Below are 19,108 nucleotides of genomic sequence, written 5' to 3'. Positions count from 1 at the left end.
GGAGATGGCTTCCCTTTTGGTCGTTTAGATGGGAGGGTGGGAAATGTTATTTGATGTTCACCTTATTCTTGGCACGTTCTTAAAATTCTCCCGGTAGCTCTCTGAAGTGGAAGCATTATTACCCCTTTAACAGTGAGGAAGGCAAGACCCAGCCAAGTTAAGTAACTTGTCCAAAGTCACATAGCTACTAAATGGCAGATCTGAGGTTCAAACCCCGTTCTCTTCATCCACAGTCCTATGTTCTTTTCAAGGTGTAAGGAAAAGCCCAAAATGAGGGCTTAGAAAACCTGGAATCTAGACCCGGCTGCCACTTCCAAACCATGAGACCTGGTGTGAGTCATGGGTCTCCGTTTCCTTGACTCTAAAATGGGGATAACGCTGTCCTTCCTGCCTACCACCCTGGGTCATGGTGGTGGATGGGGGCTAACGTTATTCATGCCCGCCTCATGCCTGGCCGTGGCGTCCGTGAGTTCATTTCATCTCTTTCTGTGACATCCAGACGGGACAGTGTGTGTGACAGTCCTGTGTATAAACAGCAGAGCCCTCGGCAGATGCGAACTATTATCCAAGTGACATTCGTCACCCCGGACCGGCTCTCTTCTGAGTCAGCCTCCCTAGGAAGGGGAAGTGAATCTGATGTTGAAATCTCTGCCCTGTCCTGTCCTTAAGCAAGAGTTTTCTTAACCCTCCCCTGCCGCTCCTCAGTTGTCTTTGCAAGACAGCATCTCCCTTGGAAAGTTCCCTTGAAAGGCCGGTGCTGGGCACCTGCTGTCACCCCTGCTGCCCTGCCTTGTTCTTAGTCCTCATGGGAGAGTGGAGGAGAGAAGGAGTGAAAAATTTCCATGGCCGTGTCCCCGTCCACGGGGGGTTAAAACGCCTGGGTCACCAGGGCTGACTGTGCCTCCTGCCACAAGGGTGTGTTCCCTCAGGCATGTCCAGTCTTGAATTGGTTTTTTGTGCATGTTCTGTTGGGAGCGGGAGGTGGGGCTGAAGTCAAGCACAGAGATGTTTGCGTGTGGCCCAGTGCGGGGCCCCCGGGTTCTCTCGTTAGCCAGACATCTCTGTGCCAGAGGAGCTTGGTGGGGTCGCATTCTCTCCTCCGGTGTCTCCTCCTGTCTCTGCCGTGGTCCAGCTTCTGGAGCTGCTGAGAGCTTCCAGGCCTTCTTGGTCCACAAGAAGAACAGTCCAGGACAAGGGTTTGCACACTATGAGGACACCTTCTTTTCAGGGGTTGGTGAAAGGTGCCTGGAGCCAGGACCAGGGTCGTTGTCAGTCTTGGCCAAGAGTCTGCGGGACCCAACCCATCGTATGGTGTCCAGGAGCCCGGCACCTTCCCATTCCCTTCCCAGTCTGACCGGAGTCCCGCGTGCGCGTGTCAGACACCTCGTGTGAGAGGGAGCACTCCGGGACCCCAAGGGTTCCTGCCACGGATTCCTGGGAGCCTCTGGCCTGTGACAGACAATCCAAAGGCTGAGGCTTGCCGCTTGCAGCCTCCGGGGGAGGTGCTGTGCTGTGGCCTCCTGTCACCAACATGTCAAGGCAGGGGTTGGAGGCACAGGAGGGATTCTTTGGGCGCCAGTGTGCGGCCAGAGCCACCGAGCAGCAACGGTTTGTGCATGTGTCAGGGAGAAGGAGGGACGCAGGGAGGAGAGGCACGATCCGGAGATGCTGTGGAGAGGGGGTGGAAATAGAGAAGTTGAAAAGACCACAGGCTTTACCCAAACCCCCGAAGACCGGAAGCTGTCCTTTCTCAGGTCTGCCCCCCTCTGCCGTCCTCCACTCCTGGGCCGCTGGCCCCCCCTGAAGGAATAGCAGCTCTCTTGCTGGGTTTCGTGTGGGGCACAGCCACACTGAGGTCCGGAGCACCCGGGCAGGCCGGATTGGCCTGACACCCTCCCTCCTTCCCGCCACCCACAACCGAGTCGTCTTTCCCAGGTGGACAGGGGAGCGAGGCCCCTGGGCATTCTGGGCCCCTTGGAAGTGTTCTGCAGGTGTCCCCTGACGTGGGCTTCACTCCAGTGTTTACTGCGCTGCTTTTAAACTCTCATCTGTGAGTTAGGTCCTGTTTATCATGTCAGCTTTACTGCGCTGCTTTAAGGGCCCCAGTCCTTGTGCCGCAGACCCTCTGAGTCCTGCCCTGGGCACTGCCTGGCCGGCCAGTCCACTCCTGGCCCAGCATCTACACTGGTTCAGAGGCCCCTCCTGAGCTCCCAAGGACGATGGAAAGGGCTCCCCTCGGCTTACTCTCATTCACATGAGATCCAGGAGGCCTCAGCTCCATTTCAGCTCTGCCCCAACCTACACCTTCTCTTTGGACCCCATTCCCACATCGCTTCTGAGAGGGGTTGTCCCACATAATGATTCATGAACTTGAACCAGAGGAGGGAAGCCTCCTCTCCACAGATGCTTGGGGGCTGGCTTGTCTTCTGCGTCCCCAGCCTGCTTCCTCCTTTGAGCTTCTAGGCTCTTTTGTTTTTTTTTTTCTCAGATCAGTGTCCCTGTGCTAACCTGCACCTTGAGTCGGGGCAGGACGGCTGTGGAGCTGCAGAGAGCCTTGGCTTTTCTAGAAGCTTCTTCCTGTCCAGCTGGAAAACCTCAGCAGCTTTACTTGGGCCTGCCTTCCGCAGAATAGGGGAACTGGTCTCCCCTGAGGGGTGGGGGCGACTGTAGGGAGCAACGTTAGACTTGCAGGTATGAGACCTGACTCTCTCGGCTGTGTCTTCGAACTAATCACTTTGCTTTGTGGAGCCTCAGTTTCTGCATCTCTAAAATGGGGATCAAGAATGTGTCCCTGATGGGGTTGTTTTGAAGGTTAAGTGACCTACTGGGTAAGAAAGCACTCGATATACTGTGAGCCATAAGATAAATACAGAGTAGTATTGTCGCATTTAGAATGAATTAAATTCCTCTTTTGTGCCAGGCAAGCCGGTGAGTTCCTTTCCCTAGGGAACTCACATGTTTTACCAGAGGAGACAGGCCCGTCAATAAACCCATCATGATGGAGGGTGGGGAATGTGATAGCAGAAGCATGGCCCACGTGATACAGTAGCAATGTGACAATTATTGATTAGTGCACGGTCTTGCTCCTGCTCAGCCCTTCTCTGCCCAGCAGACAGCTCGATCTCACTGAAACACGAATCTCATTGTTGAATACTCATCAGTGTCCTTCCAAGTCTCGCTGTGCTTTGGGATCAAGTCTAAATTTGTTAATGTGCGTTACGAGATCCTGCACAATTCAGCTCCTCACAGTCTTTCTAGTTGCCTCACTTTTTACACTGTGCTTGATCCATATTGAATTTCTTTCTGTTCTTTGCACAACCCCCCGCCCCCACCTTGCCTTTGGCTTTCACACATGCTCTTGACTGTGCCTGGATGCACACTCTGACATCACGCCTCCAGGAAGCCTTCTCAGTAGACTCCTGCTCCTGGGGCTGCTCACACACCCTTGTATCGTGACTGCCTCTCCCCTGCCAGACTGTGGGCACCATGACAGCAAGTTCTGTTGATCTGGTACCAGCCTGGGGGGTAGAACAGAGTGTGTCTTCTCCTAAGGCTGTGATTCTGGCAATTTCTACTTTAGCTCTTGGTGATTTCTGATTGCTCTTCTCTGTAGGGCTTTATCACAAGGGGGAAAGGAAAAGGTGATTGTGGTAGGAGAGCTTGGGGATGGGGGCAGGGTTGTCTCTGGCCACAGAGGACACTGGGGGACTCCTGCCAATGTTCTCATGGTGCGTGAGGTAGGAGACAGGCAGGGCCTGGGGAGGACAAGGCATGGAGACCAGAGTGAGCAGAAGGCTGCCCCAGCTCAAAATATGCAGAAATGACCTAGGGTTGGGGACTCTGTGTCCTTGGGTCAGGACGCTTCCAGCCACCCTGCAAAGTGAGCGTGAGATGCCATTCTCAGAAGCAAATGAGCATCAAGGTCTTTTCAGCCTCACTGGGTCATAAATCTCTCTTTCCATCCACTGGGAGCCTTCCGTGTGCAAGGCTGCGTGCAAGGCACTGAGGGGTCAAGGTGAATGGAGCAGACACTGTAAAGGTGACAGGTGCAGAGAGATCAGTGCTGAGGGGAGGGGTCATGTCCAGCCTGAGGAACTCCGACATCTGCAGGAGGAGGTGAGGTTTGACCTGAACCTGGAAGGGTAGGGGGGATTTGGGTAGCTGGGAAGAGAAGGAAGGGCTTTCGCTGGGAAAGCCCAGGGACCCACCAGGAATGGTAGAAGTGTTTAGACCGGAGTTCAGAGAGCACGAAGCCACACCTATAGAGTGTTGGTCAGTCGGACATGGAAGACATTGCACGGCTTTGAGCAAGGGAAGGAATGGAGCAGGCTTGCACTTGAAGAAGGGGACTGTGGCAGTGGTGTACAGGGTGGGTTGGAAGGGAGGGAGATTGAAGATGGAAAACCATTACGTGAATGACTGAGGAGGAATCAGGAATGAGGAATGAGAAATCCAGGTACATGGCTGTCAGGGCTTCCTAAGCCAAAGAGAAGCAAAAAGAATGAATGGTGAGACAAGGTGACTTAGAGCCGGGTACACAGTAGGTGTCCAAGAAATACTTTCTGAGAGAATAAATGGGAAGACACTGTGCAGGAAGAATAGCCAGTGACAATCCAAGGGGTCCGAGGTTAGGATCCTTGGAACCCTGAGGAGGATGGGGAGCCCAGGAAGAGCAGCAGATTGGGTCAGTACTTGGAACGACTTGGAAGTATGGGCATGTCAGCCCTGGCCCATGGGCGTGGGAGCCTGGGGGCTGTCTCCATACCTTTTGGGGATGGTGGGGTTAAGGTCTCTCTGCTCTGGGCCTGCCACCCCAGGTTCTGAAGGATTCCAGCCCTTTGGCCACTGTTTCCACCTACCTAGAAATCATGCCTGGGGAAACCCACCAGCACCACTGTCTCATTATTTAATACTAATGGCTGATGTTTATTGGGCAGTTTCTGTGATCTAAGTGCTTCTCCGTCTCACCTGATCTTTAAACTCTCATCTGTGAGTTAGGTCCTGTTTATCATGTCAGCTTCTCAGTTGAGGAAACTGAACTTCACACAGCTGTTAAGTGATGGTGCTGGGATTTGAGCCCCGCGTGGCTGGCTCTGGCACCCTTGTTCTTGACCTCTGCGACACTGCCATCCGTCTGAGGGTGAGCCAGCCCCTTCTCACCGAGGAAAGGAGTCATGTGCAGGCTTAGGGCACCTCTGGCACGTGCTTGGGGATCGAAGGGCAACTTCTGTGTAACAGTCGTGGATTGGAAGGGACTTGAGGCTACCTGGTTCATTTTACAGGAAGAACTGGGGCTGGGAGCATTTGCAGGACTGCTCTGAGGGACATGGCTGATGGCATTTGCATGACTGCCCATCTGATCATGTGGTGTGTCAGAGTTTGTGGGAGCTGGATTGTCCTAGACGGGCGGGCATCTCACCCTGTCCTGTCCTTTCCCTGCCAGACTCAAGCTGAAATGACCTTCAGGCTTGGCCTCACTTTCCTTCCTTCTTATCCTTCCCCCAGATTGACAAGTATCTCTATGCCATGCGGCTCTCTGATGAAACCCTGATAGATATCATGACTCGTTTCAAGAAGGAGATGAAGAATGGCCTCTCCCGGGATTTTAATCCAACAGCCACAGTCAAGATGTTGCCAACGTTTGTAAGGTCCATTCCTGATGGTTCAGGTGAGTTTCTCATCCAGAGATTGGGCTCCGAGAGCTGAATTCTCTGTGCAAACGTCCTTCCTACTTTCTTTCATTTGTTCATTTTATTCCTTCACTCCTCCACTCATTCATTCTTTCATTCATTCATCCATCTGTTCTGCCATCCATCCATCCTCCATCCATCCATCCATCCATCCATCCATCCATCCATCCATCCTCTATCCATCCATCCAGCCATCCATCCATCCAGCCATCCATCCTTCATCCATCCATCATCCATCCATCCATCCTTCATTCATCCATCCCTCCATCCATCCTCTATCCATCCATCCATCCATCATCCATCCATCCATCCATCCTCTATCCATCCATCCAGCCATCCATCCATCCAGCCATCCATCCTTCATCCATCCATCATCCATCCATCCATCCATCCATCCATCCATCCATCCTTCATCCATCCATCATCCATCCATCATCCATCCATCCATCCTTCATTCATCCATCCATCCATCCATCCTCTATCCATCCATCCATCCATCCATCCATCCATCCATCCTCTGTCCATCCATCCATCCAGCCATCCATCCTTCATCCATCCTTCATCCATCCATCATCCATCCATCCAGCCATCCATCCTTCATCCATCCATCATCCATCCATCCATCCATCCATCCATCCATCCATCCATCCTTCATCCATCCATCATCCATCCATCATCCATCCATCCATCCTTCATTCATCCATTCATCCATCCGTCCTCTATCCATCCATCCATCCATCCATCCATCATCCATCCATCATCCATCCATCCATCATCCATCCATCCAACATATGCCTGCTGAACATCTACCATGTGCCAGGCACTGGAGATACCATGGTTGGACAAGGCTGATCTGCCCTCATTGTACTGACTGTCTAGTGGCTAATGATAAGGGTCGTGTGTATGGGCCTGACAGATGCTGTGTGCGTTGCTCTGCTGTCTCTAGAACATGAAAGATTCCAGAACAAATGAGGAGTTCATTTTAGGAAAAATCTCTTCATCGGGGCACCAAGACCTCCTTTCAGATAAGTAGCAATCCCAGTGGCCAGCTGGCTATTGGACTCAGAGGGGAGATTCAAGTTCCCCTCTAAAAATATTTTATAGATGTTAAATGAAGGTAGCCCCTAGAGCAGACAAACGGTGAGGGGAGGTAGAATTGGAGAAAAGAATTCTCCTTTCAGTGTGCATCTGTATAAAAGTTCAGTGCCCCACAAAGGGGAGTTGGGGGCTCCCCGAGGATCGTCAGTATCCCCTTCTCCAGAGGAGTGGGCTTAGCTCCTGCACTCGGCAGAGCGGAAGCTGAGAGGGCACAGCTCGGCACGCTCAGTGGAGGCTGTTCTGTGCGGCTGACCCGCAGCTAGCAGTCTGCAGGGGCAGGTGCTGTGCTGGCCCCAGCTCGGCACCCTCCCAGGAATCCTGCTTGGAGGGGTGTTCTCTGCTCTGGACTGGGGTTCACCTGCTGCATGTGAGAGGGGGAGAGATTACGGCGAAGGCCGGTTTCTCTAGGTTTCTCTGGGGTTTGTGAGCCCACACCCCGAGAGCCTGGCCCTCGCACTGCTGTCCCTTCCCTGCTCTGGGGGCTTCGTTTCAAGCCTTGATTTGGGGCATGTGGTACGCAGCCTGCAAAGTGAGTGTCAGGGAAACAGCGCTCTGCTTGGGGTTCACAGAGGACGGGCGGGCACACGGCTTGTTGGAGCGGACTGGCCGCGGGGGGACCGTCCTGCCGTGTCCGCGGTGCTCTTCAGAAGTCCCGGAGGAGATCTGGATGCTGATGGAGGCCACGTGCTCTGTGGGCTCTGTGGCCACGGGTGGGGCTTGCGTCACGTATGCATTGGCGTTTGTCTCTCTCGTGTTCTTGACTGTTGGAAATCTATTCCACCTCCGTCCTTTTGTTTTCCTTGAGGTCCTGGTTACCAGCAGTTTTAACTTTTTAATAACGACCACAGAAATTCTGGGCACCGGAGTGATGGGGCTCTGGTGTGCCCGGGGTTTTGTCCTGATGTCTCTGGCTTTGTGGTTCACTCCTGCTTTTTCCCAGCTCCGGCTGGCGCCCACATCGGGGAGCATTGAGCCTTTCTGGGATTAGCAGAGTTCTGTCGGAGAGACATGGCGGTGGCTGCTTCCAGCTAAGGGAAGGGGAAGGAGGGGGAGGTAACATGGGTATGGGCAGCCCCCAGAGGGCCCCTACTCTGGCTCAGCTTGGGAGAGCGCAGAGGGATACCTGATGCCCACAGGGCAACCGATCCTGTGTGACTGGCCCAGGGCTAACATGTCCAAGGGCCATATGTCATGCCGGGACCATATGTCAGCCCGGGGTGCTCTCCTTTACTCTTTCAGAAACATTTGCAGAGTCGAGGGTCTCTAAGTGTGATCCAGCTATCCTAGTAATCTAGCCACTTACCCCATCAGCTATTTTTCAACGTAAGGCCCAGAATTCGGACTCACTGGGGAAAAACACTCTGCAGCCCTCTCCCAGACATTCATAACAGATGCCAAGACACTGTAGGCCCTGAGCTGTCCTGCGGAAAAGAAATCTGTTGAATCTGGCTTAGCTGCCTTTTCCCCTAACCTTTGATCTTTTCTTACATACTTCATCTATTTTGAGACGCTTTTTAGTTTGTCTCTGCAATCAGCAGTGCACCTGAAAATTATAATGGGTGGTGTTCGTTCGTTCTTTGTGTTACGTATAACGACGCGTCTTAAGTGTGATGACGTGTGGTAACATGCAGTGCTGGGGAATGCTGTCCTGGCGTTTCTGGAACGGGACCCAGCAGCCTGGGCCCCACACCTCCTTTTGAGCTTCCCTATTCTCCAGTGTGGACGGGGCCAAATATTTAGGGCCTCTGAGGAACACAGAGTGGTGTTGACAGAAGGAGGATGGGGGTGAAACCAAAGCCCTGCAGTACGAGGACCCCCTGCACAGCCTGGGTCTGCCGGTTGGCTCTCAGCACCCTCCCCTGCCTCACCCGCCCAGCCCTGCCCCTGCCTTCATGTGCCTTCTGGCTTCCAGTGGTGGAGGGCAGTCCTTGGTGCTGCTTGGCCTGCCAGCTGCATGTCTCCAGTCTCTGCCTATGTCATCACAGGGCATTTCCCTCTTATGGGGATCCTAATCAGATTAGGCCCCACATGTGGCTCAGCGCTCTTCTTAACCTGATTACATCTGCAGAGACCTTGTTTCCAAATAAGGTCACGTTTCCGGGTCCCAAGGGTTAGGAGTTCAGTATATCTTTTTGGGGTGCACAGTGCAACCCTAACACACACTATAGCCTTGCTCCCTATAACTGTTCCTACTGTTCATGGTTGGGCTCAGTTCATGTGCCCTGGGGCCCCCCCTCCCTTTGGAAGGGACCCTACAGCCCCACACAGGCATTGACGCCGATGCCAAGGCCTCGCATACCTGCCCCCAGTCCACTCCCTGCCCCTTTGGGACCGGGGTGCCTCTGACCCTCACCTCCCCTGCACCCCTTTATCAACCAAGAGCCAAGGGGTCCCCTGGAGTAGTCACAATGCGGACCTCCTTGATAGTAAACCTTCGCGCTGTTCCCTTTTTAAATGTTAATCACTGCTTTAACTGTATAATTAGTCAGCGACAGAATTAGTGGTAATCCCAAACCACTGAGGGATAAATTGGACTCAGCTCAGTGGAGAAATGCCCCCACCTGTTAAGGGCTGTGTGACTTCCGAGACAAAGGGAGAAACAAACCTTTTCCTTTCCTGCTGACCTTGACCCTGGGGGACTGGACTCAAAGTTTTGAAACTCCACTGAGGTTTTTGGAAATGCATCAGCACAATTTCATTATGTTTTTACCCCTTTGGACATTTGTTATGGGCAGTGGTTTTTCTTTAATTGCTCTTTAGTAATCTATACTTTATTTTTTTTTAAAACCCTAAAGTGGCTTTTAGCTGCTGCATATCCTTTTTGGAGTAGGAAGGGTATGAATAATAAATAAAAGAAGGAAGATATTGAAGCCTTTTTACTTTGGTGACTTGGCTAAACAAAAAGTCCCTTTTCAGAGCTGTGCGTCCCTGGGGATAGCTGGCGCTCTGCGTCTGGCTTCTCTCAGAAGGGCTCGCTCTCTGTCTCATTCTTGAGACCTCCCCTTTTTTCTCCTCTTCTCATTTCTCAGTAAGGATATTGGAAATACCAATTCGATGGCAAGGTTTTTGAGGGTAAATTGAGTTGAATATTTCGCTGTTTCTGCCTCGTGGTTCTGAGCATGCCCTTTACCCAAAGCGTAAGTTGGAAAATATTTGATTTGTGGTGTGTTCAGTTAATTTTTTGGGCCCCAAATCCACATAGCATTACTTTTGGTCAAAGGACAGAAAATACTATCTTTTCCCATGGCATTTGGGCTGTTCACTTCCCTTTCTCTGTCTCTGTCTCCTTACCTGGGAAGATGCTTGGAGTGTCTCAAAAATTCTCTCCACCTGTGAAATCTATGCGTCTCGGGTTCTGGTTGGGGTTTTTGTCCTCAAGTAGCTGGGTTGCAGACACGGAGGGAGAGCCTCTGTATCTCGTACCGAATCAGTTCATCGAGCAGGGCCAAGGTAGGCATTTCCTGAAGGCGGGCTTTCTGTTTGCCCTGTATTCCGTCCAGTGCAGACCTGGACTCAAGAGAGCCATCTGTCCCTGTGTTTGTTTTCCATTATTTGCTGTGAATAATGGCGGTCATCATAAAGTGGAGAGTTGCCAGGGGCCCTTCAGATGCTTTGTGTAATGAGCCTTCTTTGGAAGAGCATTTCTCCTGGCTTCGGTGGAAATGGAAAATGTGGGAAGAAGTTGCAAGTGGAGGCAGCAGGGGCAGGAAGGAAGGTTGAGGCCAAAGATTTGAAGAGGTAGTTGGAGGGAAGCCCAGTGCTATAAAGAGAGGCTGACCTTGAAAAAAAGGAGGGGGGGGGGGACAAACAAACCCAGAACACTGGATTCATCTCTGGCTCTGCTGCTCATTAGCTGTCTGACCTTGGAGGCGTCACTTAACTTCCATACGCTTCCATTTCCTCATCTGTAAAATGGGTCGTCAAACCCTGCTTTCCCTACCTTGGAAGGCTGCAAGAGGATCAAATGAAAGTGCTTTGGAAACTGCAAACCACCATGAGAGTTCCAGCGGGTCCTTGTCCGCCTTAGCATAGTGTCACCTAATAAGTAACTTTCTAAGAATTCTTTGGGAGGGCCCTTCCCACTGATGCGGCCCGTCAGAGGAGCCCCACCATCAGGCCTACACGTGTAGGTCTGGCCCTGGAAAAAAAAAAAAAGATTCAGAATTTTTCAGAATCCACTGGCATCTCTGTGATGTTATAGGGGGAGGAGGCAGAAAAAAAGGAAAGCAAAGGCAGGCCGTCTCCCACTCTACCACCCCACAAAATGTGGAGGAGCCCCCAGATGGCAGCTTTGGTGCCTCTGCAGTGGGGTGACGGGACACCGTAGCTCTAATCGGAGAACCAACCTGAGATAAAATAGATGCCCTTTGTTTGGGAGGCCCAGTAGGTATTTGGGGGATTCGTTCCCTAATAAGGAATATTGGACTTAGGAGCCTTCTGGTTGTAGCTGAAAGAAATCTAACTCAAATTTGTATAAGGAAAAAGAGCAAAATTTTAGCTTCATATAACTGGGAAATGGAGTTGTAAGTTGGCTTCTGTATCCGGGGACTCACCTGTCTCTTACTCTTTCAGTCTGCGTGTTGGCTGCATTCGAAGGTTGCCTTTTCCTTAGGGTGGCAGAGGTAGGTGGCCCTGGCAGCTCTAGCCGACGCCCGCCTCAGACCTAGTGATCCCAGGGATGGTCTCGGAAAGGGTGATGACTGGTTGACTTGGGTCATGTGCCCATCCTGAACCAATCATGCTGGCCAAGATGGGAGCCTCTGGATGCTCCTGGATCGTGAGCCTGCATCCCACATTGGTCCCCCTAGAGCTGGAGCAGGGGGTCAGCTTACCCCCAACCTCAGATGAAAAATGGGGACGGTAGTTATCTAAAGAGATGCTAGACAGCCAACAAAGTTGACCAGAAGTCTTGCTGCCCTTACCAGAAGTCATTCCTTGGTATCTTTTGCCCTGGCAGAGAATAGGACCAGACAGACATGCATTTGATCCAGACGGTTCTTTTGAACTAGCAGCAAACACTGATTCCCTGCTGTGTGCAGGACTGAGCAGGGGGGGGAGGAAGTAAGCCTGTTACATTGCCCTCGCCTTCACCTCGCTCATCATCCCACTGAGGAAGATAAGATACATGCACATAAAGGATAGTGAGCATCACAATATTTGCAACTGTGTGAGTGACTAAGAAAAGGGAGGGGCTCTGAGTGCCAGAGGTGTGACCACGAGCAAGTCGTTCAGCTGGATTGGTTGGAGCTTCCTTCTCCGTAAACCGAGAAGATGAGTCGCTATTTGTCCCATGTCTTCCGAGCTGCCAGTGTGATTTGCAGAAGCACGTGCCAGCTGCCATTTCTTTGAGCAATCACCAACGCACCCTGCAACCAGGGTCACTGCTCAGGGAGGGATCAGGAACCGCACTGGGCTTGACAAAGGCCCTCCTTAAATCGGTCAACTCCCACTTGCAGGTGTGGGGAGTGTTCTGTGTTTAGTGTTGTCTTGACATCTCAAGGTCACCTTTTCTGGTTTGCCGGCTCTGACTGAACTTCTTGGGACCCCGTTGACCTGTACTTGTTGAAAAAAGGAGCAGGGGAGAGCTGGAGTGGACAGGCCGCAGCTGGAGGCTGGGCTGGAGCGGGGGTCTTTGCAGGGTTGCAGAAGTGGGGCCCAGCCCCGTATACCCTAAGACCAGAGTCGTCCGGTTATCGGCAGCTGAGGTCATTTTCACTTATCCTGCTTGAAAAACTTCAGGCCTGGGTCCTGCAGAGGTGCTGCTGAAACCCGACTCCTTCCTGCGGCCCGGGGCTGAAAGCTCTCACCCGATCTGGGTCCACACAGACACTGACACCACGAACTGGGAGCTCCCCGCAGACACCTGGAACCTGAGCGCCAGAAGCTGCTTTCACGGAAGACCTTCGATTCAACTGAAAATGAGACTTTTGACCCGGCCAGCAACCGAAAAATAGGTCATGCTATTTTTTTTTAAGTTATGATGTAAAGTCGGTGTAAAACGGAAAATAAATAAATGTTTATTTAAACATTAAAGCAGTAAAAAATTAAGTTAAAACATTGAAACAAAGCAAAAAGCACCCATAATTTCATGCTAGCACGGTGTTTGCCTCTGTGTCTGTTCATCTGCGCAAGTGGTTGGAATCCGTGCGCACGGTCTTCACTGGAGAACGAGGCGGAACACCACCAAAAGCCGCAAGGAGTCGTGGGTGTTGAGGAACCCCAGAAAGAAGGGCGGCCGTCCTGGTGGTGCTGAAGGCTCACTCCACTGCCACCCCTGGGGATCCGTGCCCACGAGGTCTGTCCAGCAGGCAGTTTGAACCGGTGGTGATGACTCTGAGCTTTGGATTCACGTTCTGGCTCTGCCGCTTAGGCTTTTGTGCTGGTCACCTAACCCCCCAGCCTTCACTTGATCACCTGCAAAATGGGGATCACAGCGGTAGCTACCGCACAGGGTTGAGGGAGTTAAAAATAAAATGATGTGTCTGAAGGACTTAGCAACTGAGCGCACAGAGGCTCAGTGAGTGTTAGTTGATGGTAAAATAAAGTGCTTTTGATATTCTAGGAATTCGTCCCCCTGAGTGGAAGAGCCACCTCCTACCGAATTCAGTTTTTTAACTGGGTAAGCACCGTGGGGATTAGGGTTCTGATGGGAACCCCAAGATAACGCTAAACTGCGGCGCCCGGCCGGCTCAGTCAGTAGAGCATGCGACTCTTGATCTCGGGGTTGTGAGTTCGAGCCCCACGCTGGGGGTAGAGATTACTTAAAAATAAAATCTTTAAAAAAACCCACAAAATACCAAAAAACCTCTAAACAAATTTGAACAAATCACGAAGCCAGTATCAGAATTTCCTACAAATCTGTGACTCCTGCTTCCCGGCATTCTTCCTTGGTCTGTTTCCTTTGGGTCATAGAAGTGATTTAAAACCAGGGGCACCATGTGGTATATTCGTACAATGGAATATGATTCAGTCATAGAGGTGGGTGAGGTACTGAAACAGGCCACCAGAGACGAACCGTGAAAACATCAGCTCTGGTAGGTGAAGGAAGCCATCCACAGTAGGCCACCTCTCGTACGAGTCTGTGGACATGAAATGTCCAGGTAGGAACGACTAGAGAGACAGACGGTAGATTTATGGTTGTTGGTGGATAAGAGGGGTTGCCAGGAAGTGGGGAGTGACTGCTTGTGGGTACGGAGTTTCGTTCTGGGATGCCGAAAATGTTCTAAAATTAGGTAGTGGTGATGGTGGTGTAACTCCGTAAATATACTGAAAAACCACTGAATTCTACCCTTTAACATGGATGAACTGTAACAAACTGGAATTAAAATAAGAACCTTAAAAAAGAAAATGGATGGTTTATATGATATATGAATAATTTCACAATAAAGCTGTCATTTAAGAAACCAACCAGTGGGCCGCACCACTGCTCTGTGCTTAGTGACCAATAAGCAGGGCCACCTTGAGGGAGTGAATGATGGGGTCACCAGCCCCTGTGATCAAGCAGCCACCGAGCATTAGTTGAGCTCTTACTGTATATCAGACACCATTCTAAGTTCCAGAAATAGAGCAGTGTGTCAGGGCTGACAGGTTGGTGGGATCAAAGACAAAGATGTGTCTGCTTTATGAAGGGGAAGCTTTTTTTTTTTCCTTCCTAACCATTACCTTAAAAAATAATAAGAAGAAAGCTCAAGAGACCCAGAATAGCCAAAACAATCTTGAAAAAGAAGAACAAAGTTGGAGGACTTTCACTTCCTGGTTTCAAATTTTACTACAAAGCAACATTAATCAAGACGCCGTGGTACTGGCATAAGGATAATAGATCAGTGGATCAGAATTGAGAGTTCAGTATATCAATTATATATCAAAATTGGGGGAAAAAAAGAATTGAGAGTTCAGAAATCCATACATGTATGGTCCCTTGGTTTTTGACAAAGGTGCCAAGACTGTTCAGTGAAGGAAAGAGCAGTCTTTTCAGCAAATGGTGCTGGGGTAGCTGGATATCTACATGTAAAAGAACTAGGTTGGACCCCTACCTCACACCATAAAGAAAAATCAACTCATATAAGAGCTAAAACTATAAAACTCTTGACAGGAAACATAGGTGTGAATCTCTGGGACCCTGGATTTGGCAATGGCTTCTAAAATATCCCAAATGCACAAAGAACAAAGGAAAACAACAGATACGTTGTACTTCATCAAAATGGAAAACTTTTATGCTTCAAAAGTCACCATTAAGAAAGTGAAAAGACAATCCACAGAACGAGAGAAAATATTTGCAAGTCGTATATCTGATAGGGACTTACATCTAGAACGTGAAGAACTCTTACAACTCAACACTCCAAAGACAATCCAATGTTTAAAACAAGCCAGGGAATCCGAATAGGCATTTCTCCAAAGATGGTAAAAAATGGCCAAGAAGTATGTGAAGAGAGGTGCTCATTGTCATTAGCCAGAGAAATGCAAACCAAAATAAAATAAGATGATGATAAGAATTGAGGCTGTGGAGAAATCGGAACCTTTATGTATCACCTGGAGTGGACGAGGGGGCAGCTCCTCAGACACCAACGGGAGTTCCTCAGAAAGTTCAACGTGAGTTTGCACTCGACAGCCGTTCTCCTTCTAGGTGTATACCCAAGGGAAACAGAAACAGGGCCGCACAAGAACGTGTGCAGAAGTAGTCATGGCAGTGTTATTCGTGACAGCCAGAGGTAGAAACTACCCAGACGTTCCATCCACAGACAGACGGGTGAATGAAATGGGGTACCTCCATTGTGGACTGTTACCTGGCCATCCAGAAATGACGTACTGACACGTGCTACACCAGGACACTGGCCACAGACGTGCTGTGTGGTGCCGTTCATAGCAACGGTCCAGAATGCACACGGCTGTGGAGGCAGTAGGTTAATGGTTGCGTAGGGCAGTGGGGAAAGAGGGTGCTTGCTTGCTTGAGACGGAGATGGTTAAAGAGTACAGGATTTCCTTTTCGAGGTGATGAAAGCACTCTAAAACTGGTTTGTGGCAATGGTGGCATCACTGAGTATATGAAAAACCGTGGAATCGCACACGTTAAACGGGTGACTTGTATGGCGATTTATATCTCAATGATGCCATTACCGAAAAATAGAAATTAAAGATGCTTCCCTGGGAAAATGAGATCCCAAGCAGACTTGTATTTATGCTGCGGTAGGATTGAGGGCTTCAGGGACTCTGGGGGCTTGGGATGGCAGCTGTGGCCGTCACCCCTGGCCTGGTACCCATTGGGACAGTTGGGGATGTCACATCAGTAGTAAAATTCACAGATTTTCACCGCGTTTTTGGAAGCATGTGTGAGAGTTACTAATGAGAAATAGGGTAAAGAATGTTAGGTGGTGGCTTGATGGTTCGGGACCCTTCCCACGGCCCCTTCCCTTGCTGCCGTCTGGTGGCCCGGGCGCACGGTGCCATCGTCTGTGTCCCACTGAGGCACATATCAGTCAGTGCACACATTGGCCTGAGGGATGCCACTGTATCAAGCCAGTTCCTCCTACGTGACTAAGAGGCACTTCTGTTAAAAGCCGTCCCCGGGTGGAAACAACACAGGTGCGCCCTGGCAGGTGAGCGGACAGGCAGTGTGGAAACTATAGACGGTGATGATAGCACCGGCCTCAGCCGTGAAGCTCTGACACGTGCTACGACATGGACTTTGAGACGTTATGCAAAGCGAAATGGGCCAGACACAAAAGGCCAAGTGTTGTGTGGTTCCACTTCTGTCAACCAGCCAGACGAGGCAAATCCGTGGTGACCCCAAGGCGAGAGGCAATGACCGGGGACTAGGGGAGGAGGAGTGGGGAATGGTTCTAGAGTTTCATCACCCTGTCAGGGCTGAAGAAAAGGTTTGGCGATGGATGGTGGTGGTGATGCTTGCACAACATTGTGCTTAATGCCACTTAAAGATGGTTACAGCGGTGAATTTTATGTTATGTGGATTTTACCACAATTTAACCCCCCCCCCCAACCGGGGAATAAGCGGAGGTGCGGCGGGAACTCAGGGCATGGGATGGACCTGAGAGATGGGGTGTTGTCGGAGTTGAAATGTTGTTTGTATTTTATGGATAATGGTGCTGTTTGGGGGAAAGGGTCGGGAATTAGAGAACTTGGGTGGGCCTCCGTACGGAGTTCGGCCCTCGCCTTCCCCTGCTTGGAGCCGGCCTGCCGCATGCCGGGCTGGGACGGTTTCCCTGGCCCGTGTTCCAGACAGGGCAGTGGTTGGGTGAGGGTTGCACGGGGGGGAGGCAGGCCAGCCAGACCCTGTCAGGAAGCGAGCAAAGTGTGGGGCCTTCCTGTCACATGTGACCCTGATGTGGTACCTGTTGTCTCCCCAAACAGAAAAGGGAGATTTCATTGCCCTGGATCTTGGCGGGTCTTCCTTTCGAATTCTGAGGGTACAAGTGAATCACGAGCAAAACCAGAATGTTCACATGGAGTCCGAGATTTATGACACCCCGGAGAACATCGTGCATGGCAGTGGAAGCCAGGTGGGTCCCCGCGCCCTTCGGATCGGCCCCAGTGGGCTCATACCTCTGGGGACCAGCCCCCCGAGCTCTGGTGTCTGCGCCCCTGGAAGGAGTCCCTCATAGATTCATGTGGAGGGGGGCTCCTGAGTGCAAGGGAGTGACCATCTCAGGAGAGCCCACGTCTGGGAAAATTGGTGGATGGGAGGGGGGGCCCTGGGACTTTCACAGGCTGGAGGGTATGAAGCGGGGGCCCAGCAGCTCTGTGGATAAATGTATTCATTTCCTAAGGATCCTGGGGTTGGCTCCCCAGCACTGGTTTCGCAGAGCCCTTGGGTGAAAACACCCTTTCTTCCAAGTCATTGGCCTCCTCACCCAGCTCAGCTGGGGCCCAGGCCTCGCAGGGTCTGGCTGTGACCTTGTGACAGGGCTAGTCAAGGGCTCCTGAGAGTCCTTGGTACAGAAAGTCACCCCTTTTCCGTCACATTTGATATCCGAGGCCCATCCCCTTGCTGGGGCGCCCCCGGAAGGGCTGTCTTCCGGGGCTGGTCAAGGGGCTGTGGGCGGGACCAGAAGGGCCTGTTGCCCTTGCCCCGTCCATCTGGTTGTGGTGAGAGGTCGAGGACCCTGCGATGGTGGTTTGCAGTCGCGTGTGTCGTGTTAGCCCGCTGTGTGTGGGAGCTGCTTCTCCCACCCTCCCGCGGAGGCGGCGGCCCCTGCGGGCTGTAGCTCGCCTCCGGAGTCGGGGCGCTGCCCAGGATTTGTATTCAGAGCTTGCCAAATATTTGCTTTAGGAAGGGTGTGTTCACGTCAAGGTTCATGACTAAGTTCTCCAGAAAACTCATTTGTTCTGAGCTGGACTTTGAGATGAGACCCAGGAGCCTTCTCCTCTTGACTCTACTTTGCTTCTAAATTAATGTGGGGGGGCCCTGAGCCAGCGCTCTGCTGGGTTTTGTTGTTGTGGGTTTTTTTTTTTTTTGTTTTTTTTGGTCTGAGAGAAAGGGCTAATCCCAGCCTTATCTGCTCCTGGGGGTTTGGGTTCAGAGCTTTTCTGACCCTGTCACAGGGAGCGTTGAAGAAGACACTGTCTCCAGAACAGACGAACCACATTTCAGTCAGCTGCTGACGGGAGCGCATCACTCATTGGATGGCCCTGCCTGGAGGTTCCCCTGCTTATCCCTCCACTGCTGGGCTGCAGGAACCGGCCCGTCCATCCGATGTGTGCAGGAGGGCTGCCAGCTGCGAGCGCTCCTCACCCCGCCTGGTGCTTGCTGCATTACCCTTCTTGCGAGTGGCCAGCCGCCTTCCATTGGCATCCTGCTCTCTGTTTGGCGGCAAGGACTGGCCTGTCACTGTCTGTTCCCCACGGGCCTTTGGGTTGAGCCACCTTTGCTGCCTTCACCATCGGGACTGTCCCCCGTGCTGAGACATTCCTATGTGCTTTGGCTTGACCTTTTAAGAGCAGGGTCTGTAAATTAAGGGGTGGCCCCCAACAGGTGCACACTTGGCTGTATATTCACTTCCACAGTGACTTCTTACTGTGCCCCCGGGACCTCATCTGTCCCAGCCTCTGTCCCCATCTTCTCAGCTCCAGGGTCACTGTTTCCTAAGGTCTGTTTCTGCCCCTTCCCCTTTCAAGCGGTCTGCAAAGAAAAGGCGAGGAGGAGGATGATAATGGTGGTAACGATGATATATTATTATAGCAGTACTTTGTAGTGCTCGCTACGTGCGCGTTGCTGACGTCAGCACGTTGTATGGGTTAACTCCTCTTGTCATCATTCCCATTTTACAGATGGGGAAACGGAGGCTCGGATGTTAAGCTAGCAGCCC

The 19,108-nt window shown here is 51.5% G+C and overlaps 1 protein-coding gene across 3 annotated transcripts in view; it reads left to right on the top strand.

The window, feature by feature from the left end:
- The window catches only part of HK1 (hexokinase 1), a 66,151-nt gene that overhangs the window by 15,490 nt on the left and 31,553 nt on the right, over nt 1–19,108 (top strand). For all 3 annotated transcript variants that reach the window (XM_045783248.2, XM_045783245.2, XM_045783246.2), the window contains exons 2-3: nt 5,506–5,668; nt 17,154–17,302. In XM_045783248.2, coding sequence (XP_045639204.1) covers nt 5,506–5,668; nt 17,154–17,302 — 312 coding nt within the window. The remainder of the gene's footprint in view (nt 1–5,505; nt 5,669–17,153; nt 17,303–19,108) is intronic.

Source organism: Ursus americanus, chromosome 6 (genome assembly GCF_024610735.1).
Source record: "Ursus americanus isolate L20-20 chromosome 6, mUrsAme1.1.p, whole genome shotgun sequence".
Lineage (NCBI taxonomy): Eukaryota > Metazoa > Chordata > Mammalia > Carnivora > Ursidae > Ursus > Ursus americanus.
This window is presented reverse-complemented; position numbering and strand designations above follow the sequence as displayed.